The sequence below is a fragment of the Phyllobates terribilis genome, unplaced genomic scaffold (genome assembly GCF_046119375.1).
Source record: "Phyllobates terribilis strain yellow unplaced genomic scaffold, ASM4611937v1 Scaffold_13__5_contigs__length_258822181, whole genome shotgun sequence".
NCBI classification, from domain to species: domain Eukaryota; kingdom Metazoa; phylum Chordata; class Amphibia; order Anura; family Dendrobatidae; genus Phyllobates; species Phyllobates terribilis.
Window position 1 is genome coordinate 110,506,266 of NW_027362773.1, and position 24,375 is coordinate 110,530,640.

At 42.4% G+C, this 24,375-nt stretch overlaps 1 protein-coding gene across 1 annotated transcript in view; it reads left to right on the plus strand.

The window, feature by feature from the left end:
• The first annotated feature begins 3,047 nt into the window (after window positions 1-3,047).
• The window catches only part of EFEMP2 (EGF containing fibulin extracellular matrix protein 2), a 32,193-nt gene continuing 10,865 nt past the window's right edge, over window positions 3,048-24,375 (plus strand). Inside the window, exons 1-8 of the mRNA XM_073658394.1 lie at window positions 3,048-3,386; window positions 4,438-4,518; window positions 12,891-12,939; window positions 13,038-13,271; window positions 13,989-14,111; window positions 14,909-15,025; window positions 15,324-15,443; window positions 15,890-16,009. Of these exons, the coding sequence (XP_073514495.1) occupies window positions 4,438-4,518; window positions 12,891-12,939; window positions 13,038-13,271; window positions 13,989-14,111; window positions 14,909-15,025; window positions 15,324-15,443; window positions 15,890-16,009 (844 nt within the window). The 5' untranslated portion in view covers window positions 3,048-3,386. The remainder of the gene's footprint in view (window positions 3,387-4,437; window positions 4,519-12,890; window positions 12,940-13,037; window positions 13,272-13,988; window positions 14,112-14,908; window positions 15,026-15,323; window positions 15,444-15,889; window positions 16,010-24,375) is intronic.

The following is a 24,375-nucleotide window of genomic DNA, read 5'->3' on the forward strand; positions in this document are numbered from 1 at the left end:
GATACACTACTGTACCCTAAATTCACTCACGATACACTACTGTACCCTAAATTCACCCACGATACACTACCTTACACTAAATTCACCTACGATACACTACTGTACCCTAAATTCACCCACGATACACTAATTTACCCTAAATTCACCCATGATACACTACCGTACACTAAATCCCTCCTTCCCACGATACATTACCGTCCACTAAATCCCTCCTTCCCACGATACACTACTGTACCCTAAATTCACCCTTGATACACTACCGTACACTAAATCCCTCTTTCCCACGATACACTACCGTACCCTAAATTCACCCACGATACACTACCGTACCCTAAATCCACCCACGATACACTACCGTACCCTAAATTCACCCACGATACACTACCGTACCCTAAATTCACCCACGATACACTACCGTACCCTAAATCCACCCACGATACACTACCGTACCCTAAATCCACCCACGATACACTACCGTACCCTAAATTCACCCACGATACACTACCGTACCCTAAATTCACCCACGATACACTGCTGTATTCTTCATTTTATTTATAAAACTGAAAACTTCCTATATATTTTTGTAAGTACATTATTTATGTATTCTGATGCGATGAGAAAGAAACTGCTTAATATGATATCAGTACAGTATAATATGAGATGACTTGTAGAAGGAACAAGCAACTGGAACATGCAATTTACCCCATTCCTTGTCTATTAAGAAGCTGGAAATGTATAATTAACATATAAACTGGACAGGAAAAATGGAGACCTGATGAAAAAAAACAAGATTTGGTATTTCAGGTCAGAGATAAAGACGGCGGGCATGCTCACTGCTTACAAATTCAGTGCAGCTGTGACGTGCGGCATTAATATAGGATATCTTGGCTTTGGATATGTATTTATTCAATATGAATACATGAATATTGAGTCAGAAAATAAGATATGTAGAGGTGATACTGAATGCACCAAGGAGGACTTCAGATTAGTGTAACACGTGTTGAATGTACTGTACTGTACTATGGCTTTAATGTTAGATGGCTTCTTACATGTTCCACTAAGAAACAGCTAAGGCAATCTATGGGCAGATGTGTTGAACAAGGGGTTAACATTGGAAGTTGCCCTGGGTTGGGGCAGGAAATAAATTCATATCCAGTGGGACTTGCTCCATACATAGAGAGCCCCAGGGCCTGTCTCCTACAATACACATGTGGGATACAGAAAATGAGGGAATGAACTGAAGTATAATATAAAAGTTGCACTGTCACGTCCCCCAAAAAATAAGAGATCGGACTGGAGGGAAGAAAACCACAGATACAACCCTTGTCCTGTCTGACCGACCGTCTCTCGTATGCTTTGGTCCTTTAAGATTAGGACATTAATGTAGATCTATATTTGTACACTATAATGAGAGTAATGAATTTGGATAATGGAAGTGTTTTTTTAGAGAAGGTGATGGATCCTCGTACACCGCTACTTTTATTAGTTTTGTTGTGCTGAATGTTGTATCTTTGTGTTGTGCTGCCTGGGTTGTGCTTTGTACTGTGTTCTGTTGTGTGTTTAGTTGTGCTGTGTACTGTGTTTTGTTGGGTGCTTTGTGCTGTGTATTGTGTTCTGTTGTGTGTTTAGTTGTGCTGTGTATTGTGTCCTGTTGTGTGTTTAGTTGTGCTGTGTATTGTGTTCTGTTGGGTGCTTTGTGCTGTGTATTGTGTTCTGTTGTGTGTTTAGTTGTGCTGTGCATTGTGTTCTGTTGTGTGTTTAGTTGTGCTGTGTATTGTGTTCTGTTGGGTGGTTTGTGCTGTGTATTGTGTCCTGTTGGGTGGTTTGTGCTGTGTATTGTGTTTTGTTGGGTGGTTTGTGCTGTGTATTGTGTTCTGTTGTGTGTTTAGTTGTGCTTTGTACTGTGTTCTGTTGTGTGTTTAGTTGTGCTGTGTACTGTGTTTTGTTGGGTGCTTTGTGCTGTGTATTGTGTTCTGTTGTGTGTTTAGTTGTGCTGTGTATTGTGTTCTGTTGGGTGCTTTGTGCTGTGTATTGTGTTCTGTTGGGTGGTTTGTGCTGTGTATTATGTTCTGTTGTGTGTTTAGTTGTGCTGTGTATTGTGTTTTGTTGGGTGGTTTGTGCTGTGTATTGTGTTCTGTTGTGTGTTTAGTTGTGCTGTGTATTGTGTTCTGTTGGGTGGTTTGTGCTGTGTATTGTGTTTTGTTGGGTGGTTTGTGCTGTGTATTGTGTTTTGTTGGGTAGTTTGTGCTGTGCATTGTGTTCTGTTGTGTGTTTAGTTGTGCTGTGTATTGTTTTCTGTTGGGTGGTTTGTGCTGTGTATTGTGTTCTGTTGGGTGGTTTGTGCTGTGTATTGTGTTCTGTTGGGTGGTTTGTGCTGTGTATTGTGTTATATTGTCTGTTTTGTTGTGCTGTGTATTGTGTTGTGCTCTGTTGTTGGGCTGTATATTGTGTTCTGTTGTGTTGTATGTTGTGTGGCTCTGTTATGTCTGATACTGTATGTAGTGGTATGTGTGTATCGTTCTATGTATTGTGTTGTGCTGTATGCTGTGTGGTGTGTTGTGCTGTGTGTGTAGTGCTGTATATTGTGTTGTTACATGTTGTGTTCTGTTGTATTGTGTTTTGCTTTGTGTGTTCTGTGTATTGTGTTGTGCTGTATGTTATGTGGTGTGTTGTATGTTGTACTGTGTGCTGTATTCTGTTACTTGTTGTACTGTGCATTGTATGTTATGTTGTGCTATGTGTATTGTGTTTTGCTATGTGTTTTGAGTTGCTTAGTTAGGTTAAAGGTGGCAGTTGTGTGAAACACCAGTATGAGTAGTAGTTGTAGTATTGTGTGGGTGGGAGGTGGAACGCAGATTTTGGTAAACCCAGGGGCTCTGGTTTATGAGGGGGGTCTATATTAGGAATGAATAATAAGAGTAGTGGGGGTCTCTAAGGGAAGCAGTTGTGACAGGGGTCTCTAGTGGTGTGTAAGGGGTGGGGACCCGGATGGGGGTGAACAGCTGGACATGAAAGAGCTGTGTGTCTGTGTTTAAGTAAAACCAGGTGTGGGGGGGATTTTTACTGGAAAGTAGGGAGGGATTGGCAGAAAGTCAGGAATTTGGAGAGAGGGGAAAAAAAAAGAGACCGAGAGATAGAAGTAGTGAGAACTTAAACATACAGGGTGGGAGTAGATGTGAGAAGTCAGAGCGTGTAAGACTGCGAGAAAGGGGGAAAGGAGAAAGAGACAACTCCTGGCAAAGTGTTGGAGAAGGAGGGGAGACAGGCGCACCAAGAGGAAGTGAACAAGGGAGACATTTAGTACTGGGGGGAGTGTCACTCTACAAGAGCGAAGAAGAAACTGTGCAAGAAAGTGAACAGGCTGCGCTCATTCATCATAAAGACCTGTAAGTACGCACGTCTCTCTGTCTCCATATTCCTCCTCTTCCCATGGAATAAATCCTATGTATCCTGTGTTCTCTAGCAGATTCGTATAAAAACATACCACAGACCTCACCTGTAGTAGAAAGTTTTTGAAACTCTTTTGTAAAATTTGGTAGAACCTTGTAAATTGGCTAAAATTAAGAGTCTCGGATTTAAGAGAGCGAATCATAACTGGAATAACTGTGGTATTATAACATCTCGTAAAGGGAATGACTACACTGATAAAGTGGTGTTAAAACAACTTTTAAGAATTTCACGGTAGATTCCCAACATCGTAAACAAGTCCATTATTTGCCAATTGTGTAAAAGTGATTCAGTGACATCCAACAGAAGATGCTCCGATTAAGCCTTTAAGATCAGGTGCCTTGTCCTTGTCTATGCATCATGAGTTGCGTTATGTTGATTGGGTCACACTTCATATATGGATGAATTGAAGGTATGAGGTCATTGTTTTTTTGTTGTTGTTTTTTTTGCCCTATTAATATACCTTCCTATATGAGGATAAGCCATGGGGGTGAACGTGGTGCTTGTGTTGGTCCTATCAGGATTTCTGCTTCATCCTTGGTGAAGTGTCAGGAGAAGTTGAAAGTCTTATAGATAGCTACTGTCGTAATTGATGCTCCCCTTTATTTCTTCAAGTAGAAAAGATTGGGTTGGGGGGGTGGGTTGGGGGGTGAAAGTATAATTAGGTCTATAAAAAAGTTCTCACGGAGTCTTTCTGAATTGTAGACATTTCAGATAAAGTTGTGACTTCACAAGAAGTCAGTTTCTCACCGTAGACTTCTTGTCCCGTGGAAGTTCATGACATTTCCAGCTATAATTATCTGAAAATAGTTGAACAAATGTTTCTTCTCCAAATGACAGTAAGTGTACAAATATCACAAAATCCTTTTGGTTATAGAGGTAAAAACAGCCAACTTGTCTAAGCCTTCTTTGAGAATGAGCGTGGTCATGTTCAGGAAGACTACATATGGGTTTCTGTACTAATTTTCATTTTTTTTTAAATTCTTCTAGATGATGTATTTCTTTTTACTACTTGGTGTCCTTCTGGTTCCCAGCATCCAACAAGAAACCGAGGAGGCAAACACCTTCACGGTAATCTGCCTTCATGTATACCTGTATAATACAGCTGATGACATGACGGTCACATTAGGTGACAGTTGTACAGGAGATATCTGACCTCTCCCATTTATGCTTTGTGGAAGGGCCGGATTGGAGCAATATCTCCTGGTGCTTAATCCACCACCCACGGTCCGTAATGTTCCATAAGTGAAGCTCTAATCAGACCTTGAAACGAAGGGCTGAACCTGATGATTTCAGTGGAACCAGCTGACCATCTCATGTGCATGGGGACCATCCGACTCTCACGTGACAGTTGGGACAGTTAAGAATCAGGCAGTTTGAATTCAAACGTTCGGTTCTTTTTTATTTCTAGGAAGGTAAAACGATGCCATAAGTGTTGGGCAGCGACTTTCTGCTCGCCCCAGTGCTCATAAATCATTTTTAGTAAGTTCTATCTATTTAGATAGATTTAGCTCATACATGTCAAACTCTGGCCCGTGGGTCAAACTCTGGCCCGTGGGCCAAATCTGGCCCTCAGGGTGGTTTTATTTGGCCCACGACACCAGAACCACCACCCATATGTGGGGGCCATTATTTTATATGGAGGACTATGTGGGGTCCATTATTCTGTATGGAGGACTATGTGGGGCCATTATTCTGTATGGAGGACTATGTGGGCCCATTATACTGTATGGAGGACTATGTGGGGGCCATTATTTTATATGGAGGACTATGTGGGGTCCATTATTCTGTATGGAGGACTATGTGGGCCCATTATACTGTATGGAGGACTATGTGGGGCCCATTATACTGTATGGAGCACTATGTGGGGCCATTATACTGCATGGAGGACTATGTGGGGCCCATTATTCTGTATGGAGGACTATGTGGGGCCCATTATTCTGTATGGAGGACTATGTGGGGCCCATTATTCTGTATGGGGCACTATGTGGGGCCATTATTCTGTATGGAGGACTATGTGGGGTCCATTATTCTGTATGGAGGACTATGTGGGTCCATTATTCTGTATGGAGGACTATGTGGGCCCATTATACTGTATGGAGGACTATGTGGGGCCCATTATACTGTATGGAGCACTATGTGGGGCCATTATACTGCATGGAGGACTATGTGGGGCCCATTATTCTGTATGGAGGACTATGTGGGGCCCATTATTCTGTATGGGGCACTATGTGGGGCCATTATTCTGTATGGAGGACTATGTGGGGCCCATTATTCTGTATGAAGGACTATGTGAGGCCCATTATTCTGTATGGAACACTATGTGGGGCCCATTATACTGTATGGAGGACTATGTAGGGCCCATTATTCTGTATGAAGGACTATGTGGGGCCCATTATACTGTATGGAGGACTATGTGGGGCCCATTATACTGTATGGAGGACTATGTAGGGCCCATTATTCTGTATGGAGGACTATGTGGGGCCCATTATACTGTATGGAGGACTATGTGAGGCCCATTATTCTGTATGAAGGACTATGTGGTGCCCATTATTCTGTATGGAGGACTATGTGGTGCCATTATACCGTATGGAGCACTATGTGGGCCCATTATACTGTATGGAGCACTATGTGGGCCCATTATACTGTATGAAGCACTATGTGGGATCCATTATTCTGTATGGAGGACTATGTGGGAGCCATTATTCTGTAAGGAGGACTATGTGGGATCCATTATTCTGTATGGAGGACTTCGTGGGGCCCATTATACTGTATGGAGGACTATGTGGGGCCATTATATGGTATGGAGGACTATGTGGGGCCCATTATTCTGTATGGAGGACTATGTTGGGCCCATTATACTGCATGGAGGACTATGCGGGGCTTATTATACTGTATACTGGTTGGCCTGCAACTTTGTCCCAAGTTTTTCATTTTGGCCTTCTGTGTGTTTGAATTTGACATCCCTGATTAAGAATGGATATACAGATTTTTTTTCCACAATTGGACAAAAATAATTTGTAGGTCCCTACTCCAGTGACCACTCCAGTACCCCATAGCAGCCAGACCAGAGCACTACAAACCTCCCACTACCTGCTGGCATGCTTGGCGCCTCTTCTGATTTTTTTCCACCTGGCAACATCATCACATTGTGGGGCATATTAATCAAAAGAGGCACCCAGGATTTCGGCAAGTAGTACAAGGTTTACAGTGCTCTGGTCTGGTGGCCACGGGGTACCAATACAATCACTACAAATTGTTTTGCTCATCTCTACTACTTTAAACACATGCATTAGCTATAATCTTTTCCCAGTCCCCTGCCAACCAGTTTGTCAATTAAAAAAAAAAGCCTTCATTTTTTTTTTTTTTTTTACCAAATTACTAGAATTGAGCATGGAGTTCAGAGGTGCTACTTAGATGTCCAATTTTACAGCAAACTAATCAATGTGAGTTATATGGGAATCTGATTGCTTGCTTTTGTGATTTAAAGTCAGCAGTGTGACTACTTCTCCCTAGGAAGAATACAAGCTGTCTCAAATGGCAGTCTGTATTCTGCTGACGGATCTATAGGAAATATTGAAATGTATTTTGGTTCTTCATAAACTGCATACAGGCATACTGAGACAGACTTTCAATTTAAGTCTGAGTGATAAGCCATTGGACAAGGTGAAATATATGCTGATAAGTGAAGAAAATGATGTTCCAGCACCTATAGTGCTGAAAGAATGCTGATGAGAGGAATTGCTCTGTATGGCAAGGTACAGAGCATAAGAATCAGGAAAATTCCTAGATGTTAAGCTAAAGCTGTTTTATCTGCTTGGAGAAGAGGACGGCCAGACCATGCTATTCTTCAAGGATAGTTTTGCTTTCAACTCAAGATGTCAGTCCTGCAAGGCTAGGTTTTTTGTTTTTGTTTCATATGAAATTGCAATTGGTATGTGTGCACCAGAAATAAATTATTTTGTAGGCCCCATTGTGGAGCGGAGGTAATGCGTGTAATGACAGCGCCGTGGAGTATGCTGGAGCTATACGAATAACAGGAAATCAATAGATATTATTCCTTTCCTTTTCCCAGATCTAAAAGGCGGCTTCATACACTCATGACATATTTATTGGGAATGTGATCAATGTCCGATCACTGGAGGCCCGCCAGGATAGTTTGTACAATAAATGTGTCAGCGTGAAATATTTTCATGCTTTTCGGAATATCTTACATGTATTTTAAAGAGCCACCCCTCTAATATTTCCAATGCATTGTTCAGATCTGACACACCAGGTCCCCGTCCTTCCTGTTATTTTTTTTTGGGTGTCTATGTGATAAGAGCAGTGAGAACATAATAGAGTCGTTGTCATGTTAAAAAATAAAAAATACTGATATCTTAGCTAAGATCATTTTAAACTTTTCTACTTCCCCGCTTCCTAAGAATCAGAGTTTGCATTCATAGCTCCAAGGGTAAATGTGTGCACTGTCACGTGAAGGATTTTTTTCTAAGTTTTTGGAGCAGAAACTCTCCAAAAAACACCAGTTTCAGTTGGAGAGAATTAGAGAGTTTCTGCTCCGGAAACTCATTAAAAATAAACCCCTCAGTGTGAATTCACCCTAAGGGAGTGGAAACCCTCCAAAAAAAAACATCAAAAACTCAAAACCTTTCCAAAACTTGAAGTTTCCGCTCCAAAAACATAGCAAAAAAACTCAGTGTGAACATACCCCTAGTGAAAATGGTGGTTTCCACCCACATATTAATCCTGGTAGTTACAGAAGTTGCAGTGATGTTTCTATAAAAGTAATAAACAGGACCCAGAAAATTCAGGTGAATTTATGTGTATGACTGGCGGGTCTAAGATGACTCTCTATAGCCTCTCGCCTTGGGGTACAAGTTGCTGCCCTAAAATTGCAAAGGATTATGTAAGGAACACTTTCCACCTTTAGATAGAGGCTGTCTGGGATGAAAGTGCTAACAATGCAGAGCACAAAAGTTTTTTTTACTATAGAAGTACCCCTTTTTAAGATGACGCCCTCCACTTTCGTCACACACCTGTTATGCCCTGCTTGGTTTCTACAGAAGCCTCCAAAAACCTGCTTCCAGGGAGGTTTTGGAGGCATCAAAGATTTACCAACTCCTCAAGGACCCTGGGAGGTCTTCACATTTTCCAGGAGATCAGTAGATGTTTTGAGAGAGTTGGCAAGTGTGAATTTATGATTTGACTAAAAGGAACATGTCATCAGAAAATGATCTATTATTTTGGTATTTACTATAAATGTAAACTTTAAAAAATGTTGATGATGATGCTATCACCTATTGTGAATGGTGGATGCTGTGTTATTTACTGTACAAGTGCTTCTTACTAAATTAGAATATCATCAAAAAGTTAATTTATTTCAGTTCTTCAATCCAAAAAGTGAAACTCCTATATTATCTAGAGTCATTACAAACAGACTGATCTATTTCAAGTGTTTATTTCTGTTAATGTTGATGATTATGGCCTACAGCCAATGAAAACACAAAAGTCATTATCTCAGTAAATTAGAATACTTTATAACAACAGCTTGAAAAATGTTTTTAAAATCCGAAATGTATGTTCAGTAAATGCCCTCAATACTTGGTCGTGGCTCCTTTTGCATCAATTACTGCATCAATGCAGTGTGGCATGGAGGCGATCAGCATCACCTGTATATAGAGGTGTTATCAGTCATTGTACATGAGGAGGAGGTGAGCTGTGACATCTCCTATTGTGAATGGTAGATCCTGTGTTATCTACTGTATATAGAGGTGTTATCAGTCATTGTACAGGAGGAGGAGGTGAGCTGTGATATCACCAATTGTGAATGGAGGATCTTGTGTTATCTACTGTATATAGAGGTGTTATTAGTCATTGTACAGGAGGAGGAGGTGAGTTGTGACATCACCTACTGTGAATGGTGGATCCTGTGTTATCTACTGTATATAGAGGTGTTATCAGTGATTGTACAGGAGGAGGTGAGCTGTGACATCACCTACTGTGAATGGAGGATCCTGTGTCATTTACTGTATATAGAGGTGTTATTAGTCATTGTACAGGAGGAGGAGGTGAGTTGTGACATCACCTACTGTGAATGGTGGATCCTGTGTTATCTACTGTATATAGAGGTGTTATCAGTCATTGTACAGAAGGAGGAGGTGAGCTGTGACATCACCTATTGTGAATGGAGGATCCTGTGTTATATATTGTATATAGAGTCGTTATCAGTCATTGTAAAGGAGGAGTAGGTGAGCTGTGATATCACCAATTGTGAATGGAGGATCTTGTGTTATCTACTGTATATAGAGGTGTTATCAGTCATTGTACAGGAGGAGAAGGTAAACTGTGACATCACCTACTGTGAATGGTGGATCCTGTGTTATCTACTGTATATAGATGTGTTATCAGTCATTGTACAGGAGGAGGTGAGCTGTGACAACACCTATTGTGAATGGTGGATCCTGTGTTATCTACTGTATATAGAGGTGTTATTAGTCATTGTACAGGAGGAGGGGAAGGTGAGCTGTGACATCACCTATTGTGAATGGAAGATCCTGTGTTATCTGCTGTATATAGAGGTATCAGTCATTGTACAGGAGGAGGGGTAGGTGAGCTGTGACATCACCTATTGTGAATGGTGGTTTCTGTGTTATCTACTGTATATAGATGTGTTATCAGTCATTGTAAAGGAGGAGGTGAGCTGTGACATCACATTGTGAATGGTGGATCCTGAGTTATCTGCTGTATATAGAGGTGTTATCAGTCATTGTACAGGAGGAGGAGGTGAGCTGTGACATCACCTATTGTAAATGGTGGATTCTCTGTTATCTACTGTATATAGAGGTGTTATCAGTCATTGTAAAGGAGGAGGAGGTGAGCTGTGATATCACCAATTGTGAATGGAGGATCTTGTGTTATCTACTGTATATAGAGGTGTTATCAGTCATGGTACAGGAGGAGGCGGTGAGCTGTGACATCACCTATTGTGAATGGAGGATCTTGTGTTATCTACTGTATATAGAGGTGTTATTAGTCATTGTACAAGAGGAGGAGGTGAGCTGTGACATCACCTACTGTGATTGGTGGATCCTGTGTTATCTACTGTATATAGAGGTGCTATTAGTCATTGTACAGGAGGAGGAGGTGAGCTGTGATATCACCTATTGTGAATGGAGGATCTTGTGTTATCTACTGTATATAGAGGTGTTATCAGTCATTGTACAGGAGGGGGAGGAGGTGAGCTGTGACATCACCTACTGGGAATGGAGGATCCTGTGTCATCTACTGTACATAAAGGTGTTATCTTTTATTGTGACCCTGCCAGTGATGATAATGAGACTGCTGAAAAGTCACCTGCAGAGAACATAAAGTGTTATGTTAGTCTAGCTAGTATAAGTCTTAGTGGCCAATGGGAAGATTGGAAGATTTTTTTTAAATATAGACAGTTTTATTTAAAATTTTCATACCACTATCTGAGATTGTAAAAAATATACATTTAACACAAAACTGGGTTTAAACATTATGTAATTTATGTTTTGGAGAGGGGGGGGTCACAGCAGTAACATAATATTACCCAAATCACTCTCTACAGCAGGAGAAAATGAATTCTAGTGGGTACGGAAAGTATTCAGACCCTTTTAAATTTTTCATTCTTTGTTTCATTGCAGCCATTTGGTAAATTCTAAAAAGTTCATTTTTTTCTCATTAAAGTACAATCTGTACCCATCTTGACTAAAAACACAGAAAATGTAGAAATTTTGCTAATTTTTTTATTAAAAAAGAAAAACTGAAATATCATATGGTCATAAGTATTCAGACCCTTTGCTCAGACACTCATATTTAAGTCGCATGCTGTCCATTTCCTTGTGATCCTCCTTGAGATGGTTCTACTCCTTCATTGGAGTCCAGCTGTGTTTAATTAGACTGATAGGACTTGATTTGGAAAGGAACACACCTGTCTATATAAGACCTCACAGCTCACAGTGCATGTCAGACAAAATGAGAATCATGAGCTCAAAGGAACTGCCCAAGGAGCTCAGAGACAGAATTGTGGCAAGGCACAGATCTGGCCAAGGTTACAAAAGAATTTCTGCATTACTCAAGGTTCCTAACAGCACAGTGGCCTCCATAATCCTTAAATGGAAGAAGTTTGGGACCACCAGAAGTCTTCCTAGACCTGGCCGTCCAGCCAAACTGAGCAATTGTGGGAGAAGAGCCTTGGTGAGAGAGGTAAAGAAGAACCCCAAGATCACTGTGGCTGAGCTCCAGAGATGCAGTAGAGAGAGGGGAGAAAGTTCCACAAAGTCAACTATCACTGTAGCCCTCCACCAGTCGGGCCTTTATGGCAGAGTGGCCCGACGGAAGCCTCTTCTCAGTGCAAGACATATGAAAGCCCGCATAGAGTTTGCTCAAAAACACATGAAGGACTCCCAGACTATGAGAAATAAGATTCTCTGGTCTGATGAGACGAAGATAGAACTTTTTGGTGATAATTCTAAGTGGTATGTGTGGAGAAAACCAGAAACTGCTCATCACCTGCCCAATACAATCCCAACAGTGAAACATGGTGGTGGCCGCATCATGCTATGGGGGTGTTTTTCAGCTGCAGGGACGGGGCGACTGATTGCAATTGAAGGAAACATGAATGCGGCCAAGTACAGAGATATCCTGGATTAAAACCTCTTCCAGAGTGCTCTGGACCTCAGACTTGGCCGAAGATTCAGCTTCCAACAAGACAATGACCCTAAGCACACAGCTAAAATAACAAAGGAGTGGCTTCAGAACAACTCTGTGACCATTCTTGACTGGCGCAGCCAGAGCCCTGACCTAAAACCAATTGAGCATCTCTGGAGAGACCTGAAAATGGCTGTCCACCAACGTTCACCATCCAACCTGACGGAACTGGAGAGGATCTGCAAGGAAGAATGGCAGAGGATCCCCAAATCCAGGTGTGAAAAACTTGTTGCATCATTCCCAAGAAGACTCATGGCTGTACTAGCTCAAAAGGGTGCTTCTACTCAATACTGAGCAAAGGGTCTGAATACTTATGGCCATGTGATATTTCAGTTTTTCTTTTTTAATAAATTTGCAAAAATTTCAACATTTCTGGGGTTTTTTCAGTCAAGATGGGGTGCAGAGTGTACTTTAATGAGAAAAAAAATGAACTTTTTCGAATTTAGCAAATGGCTGCAATAAAACAAAGAGTGAAACATTTAAAGGGGTCTGAATACTTTCCGTACCCACTGTACATACGTACATATTGCTAAAGCTTGTGGGCCCCTATGCAAAATTTTAAACAGGGCGCCAACTATCACGGGAAGTATTGATCTTCCTACAAGGGACAAAAAGGTCTTTAAGCTCAATGGCCGGGTGTGACTGCGCCCACCATAGTTCTGCTCCTGCATACATGTTACTCACTATAATTTCCCCTCTACCACGTTTAGGAGTGCACGGATGGATATGAGTGGGATGCAGAAAGGCAGCACTGCAAAGGTACGGTGTATATGTCATTGAGTCGAATCCCGCAAAATACCATTGAGCGCCAACCATCCTGATGTCTGCCCTTCTGCCTCTATTTGCATCTTCTACAGACATTAATGAATGCTTGACCATTCCTGATGCCTGCAAGGGTGAAATGAAATGTATTAATCATTATGGAGGTTACCTGTGCCTCCCTCGCTCTGCCTCGGTAATAAGCGACACCAATACGGACCCTGGGACCGCCGGAGCACCAAACCCAAACCCAGGTCCCGGGGTTGATCCAAGAGAAAACCCATGTCCAAGTGGTTACCAACCGGACTCTCAAGGGTTAGGCACCTGTGTAGGTGAGTGACGTGTAGAAGCTTTTGAGAAATATTCTAGATGCGCTCGTTAATAAATAACCATAAAGGGGCTGTCTCATAAACAAAATATTCACAAGACAGGCGGTAAATGTACAGAAGGGGTCCGCCTGCTGGGAACGTCCCCGATTCCGAAAACGGGATCCTGTGTGAATGGAGCGGTAGTGAGGTGGTTGTGGGGGTTACAAATGCTCACTAAAGCTCCATTGGCCCTGTTTTTCAGAACACTGGGGTTCCCAGAAGACAGACCCCCAGCGATCATACAGTGATCACTATACCCCACCAATGAAAACAGTGCAACTGATAACGAAAAAAGAGAGGGGGGGGGGGTCTGATAATTTTTTTGGGGCACTAATTTTTTGCACTTTTCTCGTTAATCTTTGAGGTCCCCTCCTCTTTATTAGGGTCAAGTCACACGACCAATTTCTCCACATCGGAGAAAAACACTCTGATTATTCTGATGAGACTTTGATAAAAGGGGCATCAGTTTTTCTTGAACGTGGAAAGAAAAATAAAACATTTTGTCCACCTTCTCCATTGTTAGTCCGTGAAAACCACGGATAGCACTTGTCCGAGAAAATCGGTCATATGCACAAGCCCTTATTGATTGTTCGGCGGCGGGCAGGCACATGGCAGCCACCATTTAGTGCCTTCACATGAGGGTTGGAAATAACTCTATTTTCTTCTTTTTTTTTTCTCCAGATGTAAATGAATGTGAATATGAAATGGATGACTGTCTTCCCAGCCAAGAGTGCATAAATATCCCTGGCGGGTTCCATTGCAAGTGTCCGGAGGGCTACAGGAAGATTGGAAATGAGTGTGTAGGTGAGTAACACAGCGCTGCATCTAGGCTTCTCGTGGCAGACACTAATATGTATAATACGACCTCCGCAGAAGGTGGCCGATTTATTCAAGTACAGTTTATATTGTAGTCCAGATATTTCCACATCTAAGTATAGAATGGAAGAATTGTGGATCAGTCGACTCCACAATCCCTTCAGATGTTGCGTTTTGAGGACCTCTTCTTCAGTACGGTGATTTTTTGAAATTTTTTTAGCTGAATCTCTCAAAAATCCTCATCAAAAACTCTTCCAAAACTTTCCAATTCATTTCTATGGCAAAACCACTTTGCTGTTCATATGCAAAGTTTTTTTCTGTTAGCTTTTTTTTTTCCTGAAGAGGTTTTGAAAAGCTCCTGGGTGGAAAAAATAAGAAAGAAAATGTCACTTCTTTGAAGTGGATCTTGAAGGAAACCACCCCAAACTAGGCTCTGTCCAATTAAAAGACTGCAACAAAATAAGCTTTTTTAACACGCTTCAAAACTCCTTCACGAAAACTTTTCCAAAAACTCCTGGAAAAAAAGAAGAGTTTCCTGAAGTGGTCTTTGCTTGAAAACTCATATTTTTTTTTAAACTCCTGGAAAAAAAAACCTCAGTGTGAACATAGCCGTACACATGTGGCAATACAAGACTAAATGTAAAACTGTAAAAATTCAGTTTCTTAATAAATATTACACTAGGGGAAACATTTCCTCTTCTTGTTTTAATATTGAATAATTCTGGGGGTTTTCTATTGCCCTTATTATAATGATAACTATTCCCTATTTTCCGGCTTCATTCCAGATATTGATGAATGCCGCTACAGATACTGTCAGCATCGCTGCGTGAACTCGCCTGGATCGTTCACCTGTCAGTGCGAGCCGGGATTCCAGCTGGCATCTAACAACCGCTCCTGCGTGGGTAAGGACGGCAGAACTGGATTGTGAACCGATAATAATAATAAAAAAAATAATGTGCTCTTTAAATGGAGTGGGACCACATCACCCTCCATATTGGGGGCCAATCCTTCATTCCCCAACACGGAGAGTCGGGAGGCCGCCATACACATCGGGTAGTTGGCCGGTCTTGTTTTTTTTCTTCATAGTAATTGTATACAGTACGTATGTAGTCCAAAAAGTGTGCTTTTAACCATTTAATTGACCAGAATCTCAAAAATGAAGACGCTAATCACATGTAACCCTTGTATTATCGCATACAGATGTCAACGAGTGCTCCATGGGCACGCCGTGCCAGCAGCGCTGCTATAACACCTATGGCACCTTTCTCTGCCGCTGTAATCAGGGCTATGAGTTGGACAATGACGGGTATACCTGCAATGGTACGTACTACAGATCCACATGATATACACCATCATTGGGAAGAGCGTTTGACATTGAATAAACCTAGGTGCTACTCACCCTCCTCAGGTCCAGCACCATGGCTCTACCACTGCCATAGTTTCAGCGTTGAAGCCAATGTAAACCGCACAAGCTCAGTCATTGGCTGCAGCGTTCACATGTGCTGTAGATGTGACGTCACCACTGCAGTCTGTCTCTGGGGAGGGAGAGCAGTACATGAGTTTATTTAAATCTAGTGGAAGCCTATGGGGAGGGAAAAGTTATTTTCTGAAAAATTCTGAGCTCCCATTGCTTTAGTATTTTCCCACAATCAATGTATATACTGGTAATTGAGAGCAAATTAGCTGATTATTGTTTTTCTTGCAATTTTCACAAAACAATGTTTTGCTAAACATTAGTGATTATTAATAATTGGATTTTACTCTAGACATCGATGAGTGCAGTTACTCCAGCTATCTGTGCCAGCATCAGTGTGTGAACGAGCCCGGGCGCTTCTCCTGCATCTGCCCAGATGGATACCAGTTGTTGGGCACTCGTCTCTGTCAAGGTGAGGCTCATCGAATACGTAATATTTCACAAGATGCAATTAATTTTCTATGGCATAAAAAGTCGATCACATTGGGACAACATCTTTGTGTATGTCCCCCTAATGAAGAGCATTTTCAAATCCCCAAAAAATTAGAACGTCATATAGCGGAGACATCATTACTTCTATGGGCGGCTTCAATGACCGTGACAATCATAGGGTTAATAAAATGTATGAGCGATTAAGTTTTTCAGCTCTGATCGGGGTATTAACCCTGAAAATGTAAGAAAGACTTTATATCTTGCCACTTTATACCCCAAAATTTTTAATGAAGAATACCCATGGGCAGGGCCAGGATGAGGGGTAGGCAGGGTAGGCTCCTGCCTAGGGCGCTAATTCCTGCCTACCCGAGGAGGGCTCTTTTCTGCCTGCATCATTCCTCTGGCCGCAGGCATTCAGCACAGTGATGGCTGGGGCGCGGGCACACAGGAGAGCTCACCCCTCTCTCTGCCTGCGCCCTGGCCATCACTCCTTCCCCGCACTTAATTCTATTCATATCTTCATGACGCGAATGCAATTGATGTCGGCGCCACACCAGAGGAGCTGTAAGTACGTCGGACGTCACAATGCAGTGACGTTATCGCGTCATCCAGCGCCCACTGCTGCACCAGATGGAAAAGGAGAAGGAGCTGCGCTAGAAAGGGAGCATGTATTAGGTGAGTATAAGCTTTTTTTTAATTTTTATTCTATTCTTTTCCTAATGAATGGAGGCTATTATACCTAGGGCCTGTGGGGACATAAGAGGGGCTGTGGGGACATCACAAGAGGGGCTGGCTATGGAGACATAAGTGGCTGGCTGTGGGGCCATTATACTGTATCGGTGACTCGGGGGACTTAAAAGTGTATGGGGTGCTCTGGCTACCATCATACTATATAATTGGGGGCTGTGGTGGATATCATACTGCATGGGAGGCTGGACAAGATGGAAACGAAAAGAAAGAAACTATTCAATCAGAGAATATGTTACCTATAAGGTACCTGGATGTAAATGTTTACTTGTTGATACTGACTACGTCTCATCAGTACTGTGGTTCCTGTATGGTCCACAGTCTGATAATGACTGATAACAATTCCCAGCATCTCCTTACTATTATTAAGGACATACTGAGAGTTGTAGGTTCGTGAGGTACAAATGTATATGAGCCTAAGTTGACATTACAATTGATTGCTGTACTAAGCTTGGTGATGTATTCATGTACTGATGGTGATTCTGGTGACGTATTCATGTACTGATGATGGTACTGGTGTTGTATTTATTTACTGACAGTGGTTCTTGTGATATATTCATGCACTGATGGAGGTTCTGGTGATGCATTAATGTACTGATAGTGGTTATGGTGATGCATCTATCCACTGATGGTGGTTCTGGTGATGTATTCATCTACTGATGGTGGTTCTAGTGACGTTTTTATGTACTGTTGATGGCTTTTGTGATGTATTCATGTACTAATGATGATTTTGGATTTATATTCATGTACTGATGATGGTTCTGGTGATGAATACAGTGCTTTAGGAGTCCTGTTACCTTAGTCTCTGACCCATTCCTTTACATAGGGGCTGAGTGTTCATATTGGCTTCATCTGCCTGTTCTGTGCAGTGACGGATCACACTTCTCTATCTGGCGTCTGATGGACGCGTCTGGCTTTGGTGCATGTTAGGACTTCACCTGCCTGCTTGCATTGTGCCCGCTGTAGTTTGGTGGAGGAGGGATAATGCTGTGGGGGTGTTTTCAAGGGGTTGACCTCGGCAACTTAGTTTCAGTGTAGGGAAATCGTAATAATTTAGCACAGGACCTTTTAGACAATTGTATGCTTACCCTCACTCCTAATGTAATTGTTTAAACTGTCTTACCTTGTTTTGAATTTATTGTCTGTATATGTCACCGCTTAATTGTAAAGTGCTGCGGAATATGTTGGCGTTATATAAATAAAAATTATTATTATTATTATATCAAGCGAGACAAGGGACAGTTATGGTGTATTTTCTCATGCCCAATGCTTTGTTCTAGTGGTAGTATAAGTGGAGAGAACGGTGGGAGGTTAGTGGCAGCGAACATGTTCCCTGGCCAATTTGAGAATACTTGTTTTTGGAGATGATTGTCACTTGTAAAAATGTAGAAACCACAATGTGTAGAGTTTGAACATGTCTATTCGCTTTTAAAACAGAGATTTGAGAATTAAAGTGAACCTGTCATGTTGTACGCACCATCCGAGCTGTGGACAGGACAGTATAGAGGAGGAGCTGAGCAGAATTCACCAGTTGGAAGAATGTCTCAAGTGGGGTACCACAAGGCACTTTCGTGGACACTGTTTTGTTCAACATCTTTATCAATGATTTAGATAAAGGAATTGAGGGTAAACTGATTAAATTGACACAAAAGCAGGAGGGATAGCTAATACTAGAGAAGAGAGAGAGGATTTAAAATGATCTAAACAAACTGGAACTGTGGGAAGCAGCTTAACAGAATGGTTTTAGACAAGGAGAAATGCAAAGTCCTACATCTCGGCAAGTAAAATGAAAAAAGCCTATACAGAATGGGAGGAATAGGGCTAAGCAACAGCACATGTGATAAAGACCTGGGTATACTAATAGATCATAGACTGAACATGAGTCAACAGTGTGATGCAGCAGCAAAAAAGGCAAACACAATTCTGGGTTACATTAACAGAAGCATAGAGTCTAGATCATGTGAAGTAATTATCCCCCTCTATTCCTCTTTGGTCAAGCCTCAACTGGAATACCGTGTCCAGTTCTTAAAAAATACATGAAGAAACTGGAACAAGTTCAGAGAAGAGCGGCCAGAATGGTGACCAGCCTGCAAACAATGTCCTATGAGGAATGGTTAAATGATCTGGGAATGCTTAGATTGCAAAAGAGAAGACAGAGAGGAGACTTAATAGCTGTCTACAAATATCTCAAGGGCTGTCACACTGTAGTGGGATCAGCTTTATTCTCATTTGCATATGGAATCACGAGAAGCAATGGGGTGAAACTGAATGGGAGAAGATACAGATTAGATATTAGAAAAAAACTTTGACTGTGAGGGTGTTCAATGAGTGGAACAGGCAGCCATGAGAGGTGGTGAGTTCTCCTTAAATGGAAGTCTTCAGAGGCCGAACAGACATCTGTCTGAGATGGTTTAGTGAATCCTGCATTGAGCAGAGGGTTGGAACAGATGACCCTGGAGGTCCCCACCGACTCTAACATTCTATGATAAGTTTGTGGGAAAAGATTCAGTAAAACTTGTATTTTATTCTTGGAAATTACTGGTGTTTATATGCATGAGACCAGTGGGTGGTCGCTCTAGTGATTGGCAGCCATCTTTGCATGCACAGTACAGGGAAGACTGTCAATCACTGAGTAGGACCGCCCACTGGACTCATATACAAACACCAGAGATTTCAATGAATAAAATACAAGTTATACTGAAACTTTATCCATAAAAATGTCTATGAATCTGATCAGCTCCTACTGCTTTATAACATCCCGCCAGCAGATCATTGACCATTTTCAACTCTTTTTCTTCCCCGTAGCCAAAGTGACCCTGATGTCTATACATAGAGGCTTCCTGGGGAATATATCTCCTTCTTCTGTGTATCCAAGTGTAGAATTGCACAGAACGGCTGTATCTGTATCTTTTACTTAGCTTTGTTTTGTCTATTGAGAGCCATGTCTTGATCTGTCTGATCCCTATCAGAAACTCCAAGCTCCTAATCCGAGATGATTGCTATCTGTAGAACGTGAGATGATTCCTGTCTACATTCCTGCCCCCTGCTCCCCACAGAAAATGGTTCTAGTATTAGACACAATATAGAGATTTTTTTTTTTGCTTTGGTGCCAGGATTGTGGGTTTTCTATAATATAATCTCCCAGGAGATGGATGCATGAGATGGTAATGTATTTTCCATAGATTCTACCATAAATGTTACTGGAGATTCCAAGAAGTAGAGATCCATGGTCACAGTCATGGCAGCTGCTTATTCGCTGTATGGGACGGAATAGTTCATGGTTCCCAGTTCGCCACGACATAAACATCCCAAACGTGACTCCAGTTGTCAGATCACTTCTAGAAATAAAATGGCCACGACACCGGAGGGGGACTCCGGCTATCAGCGCAAGCAATGATGATGGAGGAAGGAGCATCAGCAGACGCTTCCACCCCCATCATTCAGCCTCGTCTGACGTGTCAGAGCAGCGGGCGCGATGATGTCATTACAGCGTGCCCACTGTTCTGAGATGTGCGGCACTTAACACCACAGGCTCAGGAGACCGGAGCATCAGGTGGAACACGGAGAGGTGAGTACTGTATTTATTTATTTTTTTAAATCAGTGACTGGTGGCCCTAATAGAGTATGGTGGACCATGAAGGGGTGCATTATTCTGTATGGAGGACTATGGGGAGTGCATTATACTGTATGGAGGACCATGCGGAGTGCATCATATTGTATGGAGGACCATGGGGGTGCATTATATTGTATGGAGGACCATGGGGGTGCATTATACTGCATGGAGGACCATGGAGGGTGCATTATATTGTATGGAGGACCATGGCGAATACATTATATTGTATGGAGGACCATGGGGGGTGCTTTATATTGTATGGAGGACTATGGGGAGTGCATTACAATGTATGGAGGACCATGGGGGGTGCATTACAATGTATGGAGGACCATGGGGGTGCATTATATTGTATGGAGGACCATTGGGGGTGCATTATATTGTATGGAGTACCATGGGGTGTGCATTATATTGTATGGAGGACCATGAGGGTGCATTATATTGTATGGAGGACCATGTGGTGTGCATTATATATGTATAGGGGACCATGGGAGTGCATTTATACTGTATGCAGGACCATGGGGAGTGCATTATACTGTATGGAGGACCAGGGAGGGTGCATTATATTGTATGGAGGACCATGGGGGGTGCATTATATTGTATGGAGGACCATGGGGGGTGAATTATATTGTATGGAGGATCGTGGGGGTGCATTATATTGTATGGAGGACTATGGGGAGTGCATTATACTGTATGGAGGACCACGGAGGGTGCATTATACTGTATGGAAGACCATGGGGAGTGCATTATATTGTATGGAGGACTATGGGGAGTGCATTATACTGTATGGAGGACCATGAGGGTGCATTATATTGTATGGAGGACCACGGGGGTGCATTATATTGTATGGAGGACCATGGGGTGTGCATTATATTGTATGGAGGACCATGGGGTGTGCATTATATTGTATGGAGGACCATGGGGTGTGCATTATACTGTATGGAGGACCATGGGGTGTGCATTATATTGTATGGAGGACCATGGGGTGTGCATTATATTGTATGGAGGACCATGGGGTGTGCATTATATTGTATGGAGGACCATGAGGGTGCATTATACTGTATGGAGGACCATGAGGGTGCATTATACTGTATGGAGGACCATGGGGTGTGCATTATACTGTATGGAGGACCATGGGGTGTGCATTATATGTGTATGGGGGACCATGGGAGTGCATTTATACTGTATGCAGGACCATGGGGAGTGCATTACATTGTATGGAGGGCCATGACGAGTACATTATATTGTATGGAGGACTATGGGGAGTGCATTATACTGTATGGAGGACCGGGGAGGGTGCATTATATTGTATGGAGGACCATGGGGGGTGTATTATACTGTACGGAGGACCATGGGGGGTGCATTATATTGTATGGAGGACCATGGGGGTGCATTATACTGTATAGAGGATCATGGGGGGTGCATTATATATGTATGGGGGACCATGGGGAGTGCATTATATTGTATGGAGGACCAGGGGAGTGCATTATATTATATGGAGGACCATGGCGAGTGCACTATATTATATGGAGGACCATGGCGAGTGCACTATACTATATGGAGGATTATGGGGGGCACATTAACCAATATAGAGGATTATGGGGGCGCGTTGTACTATATAGAGTATTATGGGGGGTGCATTATACTATATGGAGGGCTATGTGTGGGGCCATTATACTGTATGTAAGCAATTATACAGTGTGAAGGTTTGTGTGGGGTCCATCATAGTGTGTGGATGGCTGTGTGGGGGCCATTGTACTGTTTGAAGGGCTAGTGCAGGCCATTATACAGTATATAGGCCCATTATACTGCATGGAGGGCTGTGTGGGGGATCATACTGTGTTGGGGTCACCATACTTTGCCTTGAGAGTAGAGGTGGGGTACAGTAGGGTCATTATACTGTGCATGTGGAGGCTAATGTGGAGGAATTCACCATGTAGGGGTTTCCTACTGTGTTTGGGGGGCACTTTTGTTGGTATAATACTTTTTGGGGGCAATGAAAAAAAAGTCTAGGACTTCAGCAGGAGGGAAATTACTATATAAAGGCTGGAAAGTTGTGAGATGTTCTCTTCTGTGACCCTGACAATTATATGATTTTTGGGGGTGAAGGGGAGGCCCAATTAGAACTTCTGCTATGGGGCTGCATGATTTCTATGTACGCCTCTGAGAACAGTCCTACACTGATCCCATTGCCGGTGACTCCCAGCAGCATTTTGTGCGCTGTCAGATGTTCCTCTTGTGTGCTTGTATATCACTGCGAATGCAGAAATAAATGTTCACTGTTTTAGGAGCTTTGCCATGAAATGCTGTGTAAATCGACTTTTTTGTTTTTTTACTCTCTAATTTGGCTGAAGCAAACACTGCTCTTGCTCTCTGCTGGATTGTGGTCTTGCTGGCTTCTGTGCTTTCCTAGCTTGCCAGAGCAAGCATGACACAGATATGCATGAGCGAGCAGAATCAAACCATAGCGCAGTGCTAAGTGAGACGAGTGATGTGGGAGATTGCAGGAAGCCTCACATCCCAGTCCTGAGGGACACATAAAGACCTGTTAGTCTGAGAAGTATGAAGTCTTGTATTAAGTGCTTGCACTGCATATTATGATCGTGCTCTATAGCAGAACGTGTGCTGCTAGTGGTCAGAAAAGAGGGATGCCTGGGATAAATGAGATAAAATAATCATATTTTGTGAACAATATATATATATATATATATATATATATATATATATATATATATATATACAGTACAGACCAAAAGTTTGGACACACCTTCTCATTGAAAGATTTTTCTGTCTTTTCATGACTATGAAAATTGTACATTCACACTGAAGGCATCAAAACTATGAATTAACACATGTGGAATTATATACTTAACAAAAAAGTGTGAAACAACTGAAAATATGTCTTATATTCTAGGTTCTTCAAAGTAGCCACCTTTTGCTTTGATGACTGCTTTGCACACTCTTGGCATTCTCATGATGAGCTTCAAGAGGTAGTCACCGGAAATGGTTTTCACTTCACAGGTGTGCCCTGTCAGGTTTAATAAGTGGGATTTCTTGCCTTATAAATGGGGTTGGGACCATCAGTTGTGTTGTGCAGAAGTCAGGTGGATACACAGCTGATAGTCCTACTGAATAGACTGTTAGAATTTGTATTATGGCAAGAAAAAAGCAGCTAAGTAAAGAAAAACGAGTGGCCATCATTACTTTAAGAAATGAAGGTCAGTCAGTGCGAAAAATTGGGCAAACTTTGAAAGTGTCCCCAAGTGCAGTTGCAAAAACCATCAAGCGCTACAAAGAAACTGGCTCACATGAGGACCGCCCCAGGAAAGGAAGACCAAGAGTCACCTCTGCTTCTGAGGATAAGTTTATCCGAGTCACCAGCCTCAGAAATCGCAGGTTAACAGCAGCTCAGATTAGAGACCAGGTCAATGCCACACAGAGTTCTAGCAGCAGACACATCTCTTCAACAACTGTTAATAGGAGACTTTGTGCAGCAGGCCTTCATGGTAAAATAGCTGCTAGGAAACCACTGCTAAGGACAGGCAACAAGCAGAAGAGGCTTGTTTGGGCTAAAGAACACAAGGAATGGACATTAGACCAGTGGAAATCTGTGCTTTGGTCTGATGAGTCCCAATTTGAGATCTTTGGTTCCAACCAGCGTGTCTTTGTGCGACGCATGAAAAGGTGAACGGATGGACTGTACATGCCTGGTTCCCACCGTGAAGCATGGAGGAGGAGGTGTGATGGTGTGGGGGTGCTTTGCTGGTGACACTGTTGGGGATTTATTCAAAATTGAAGGCATACTGAACCAGCATGGCTACCACAGCATCTTGCAGTGGCATGCTAGTCCATCCGGTTTGCGTTTAGTTGGACCATCATTTATTTTTCAACAGGACAATGACCCCAAACACACCTCCAGGCTGTGTAAGGGCTATTTGACCAAGAAGGAGAGTGATGGGGTGCTACGCCAGATGACCTGGCCTCCACAG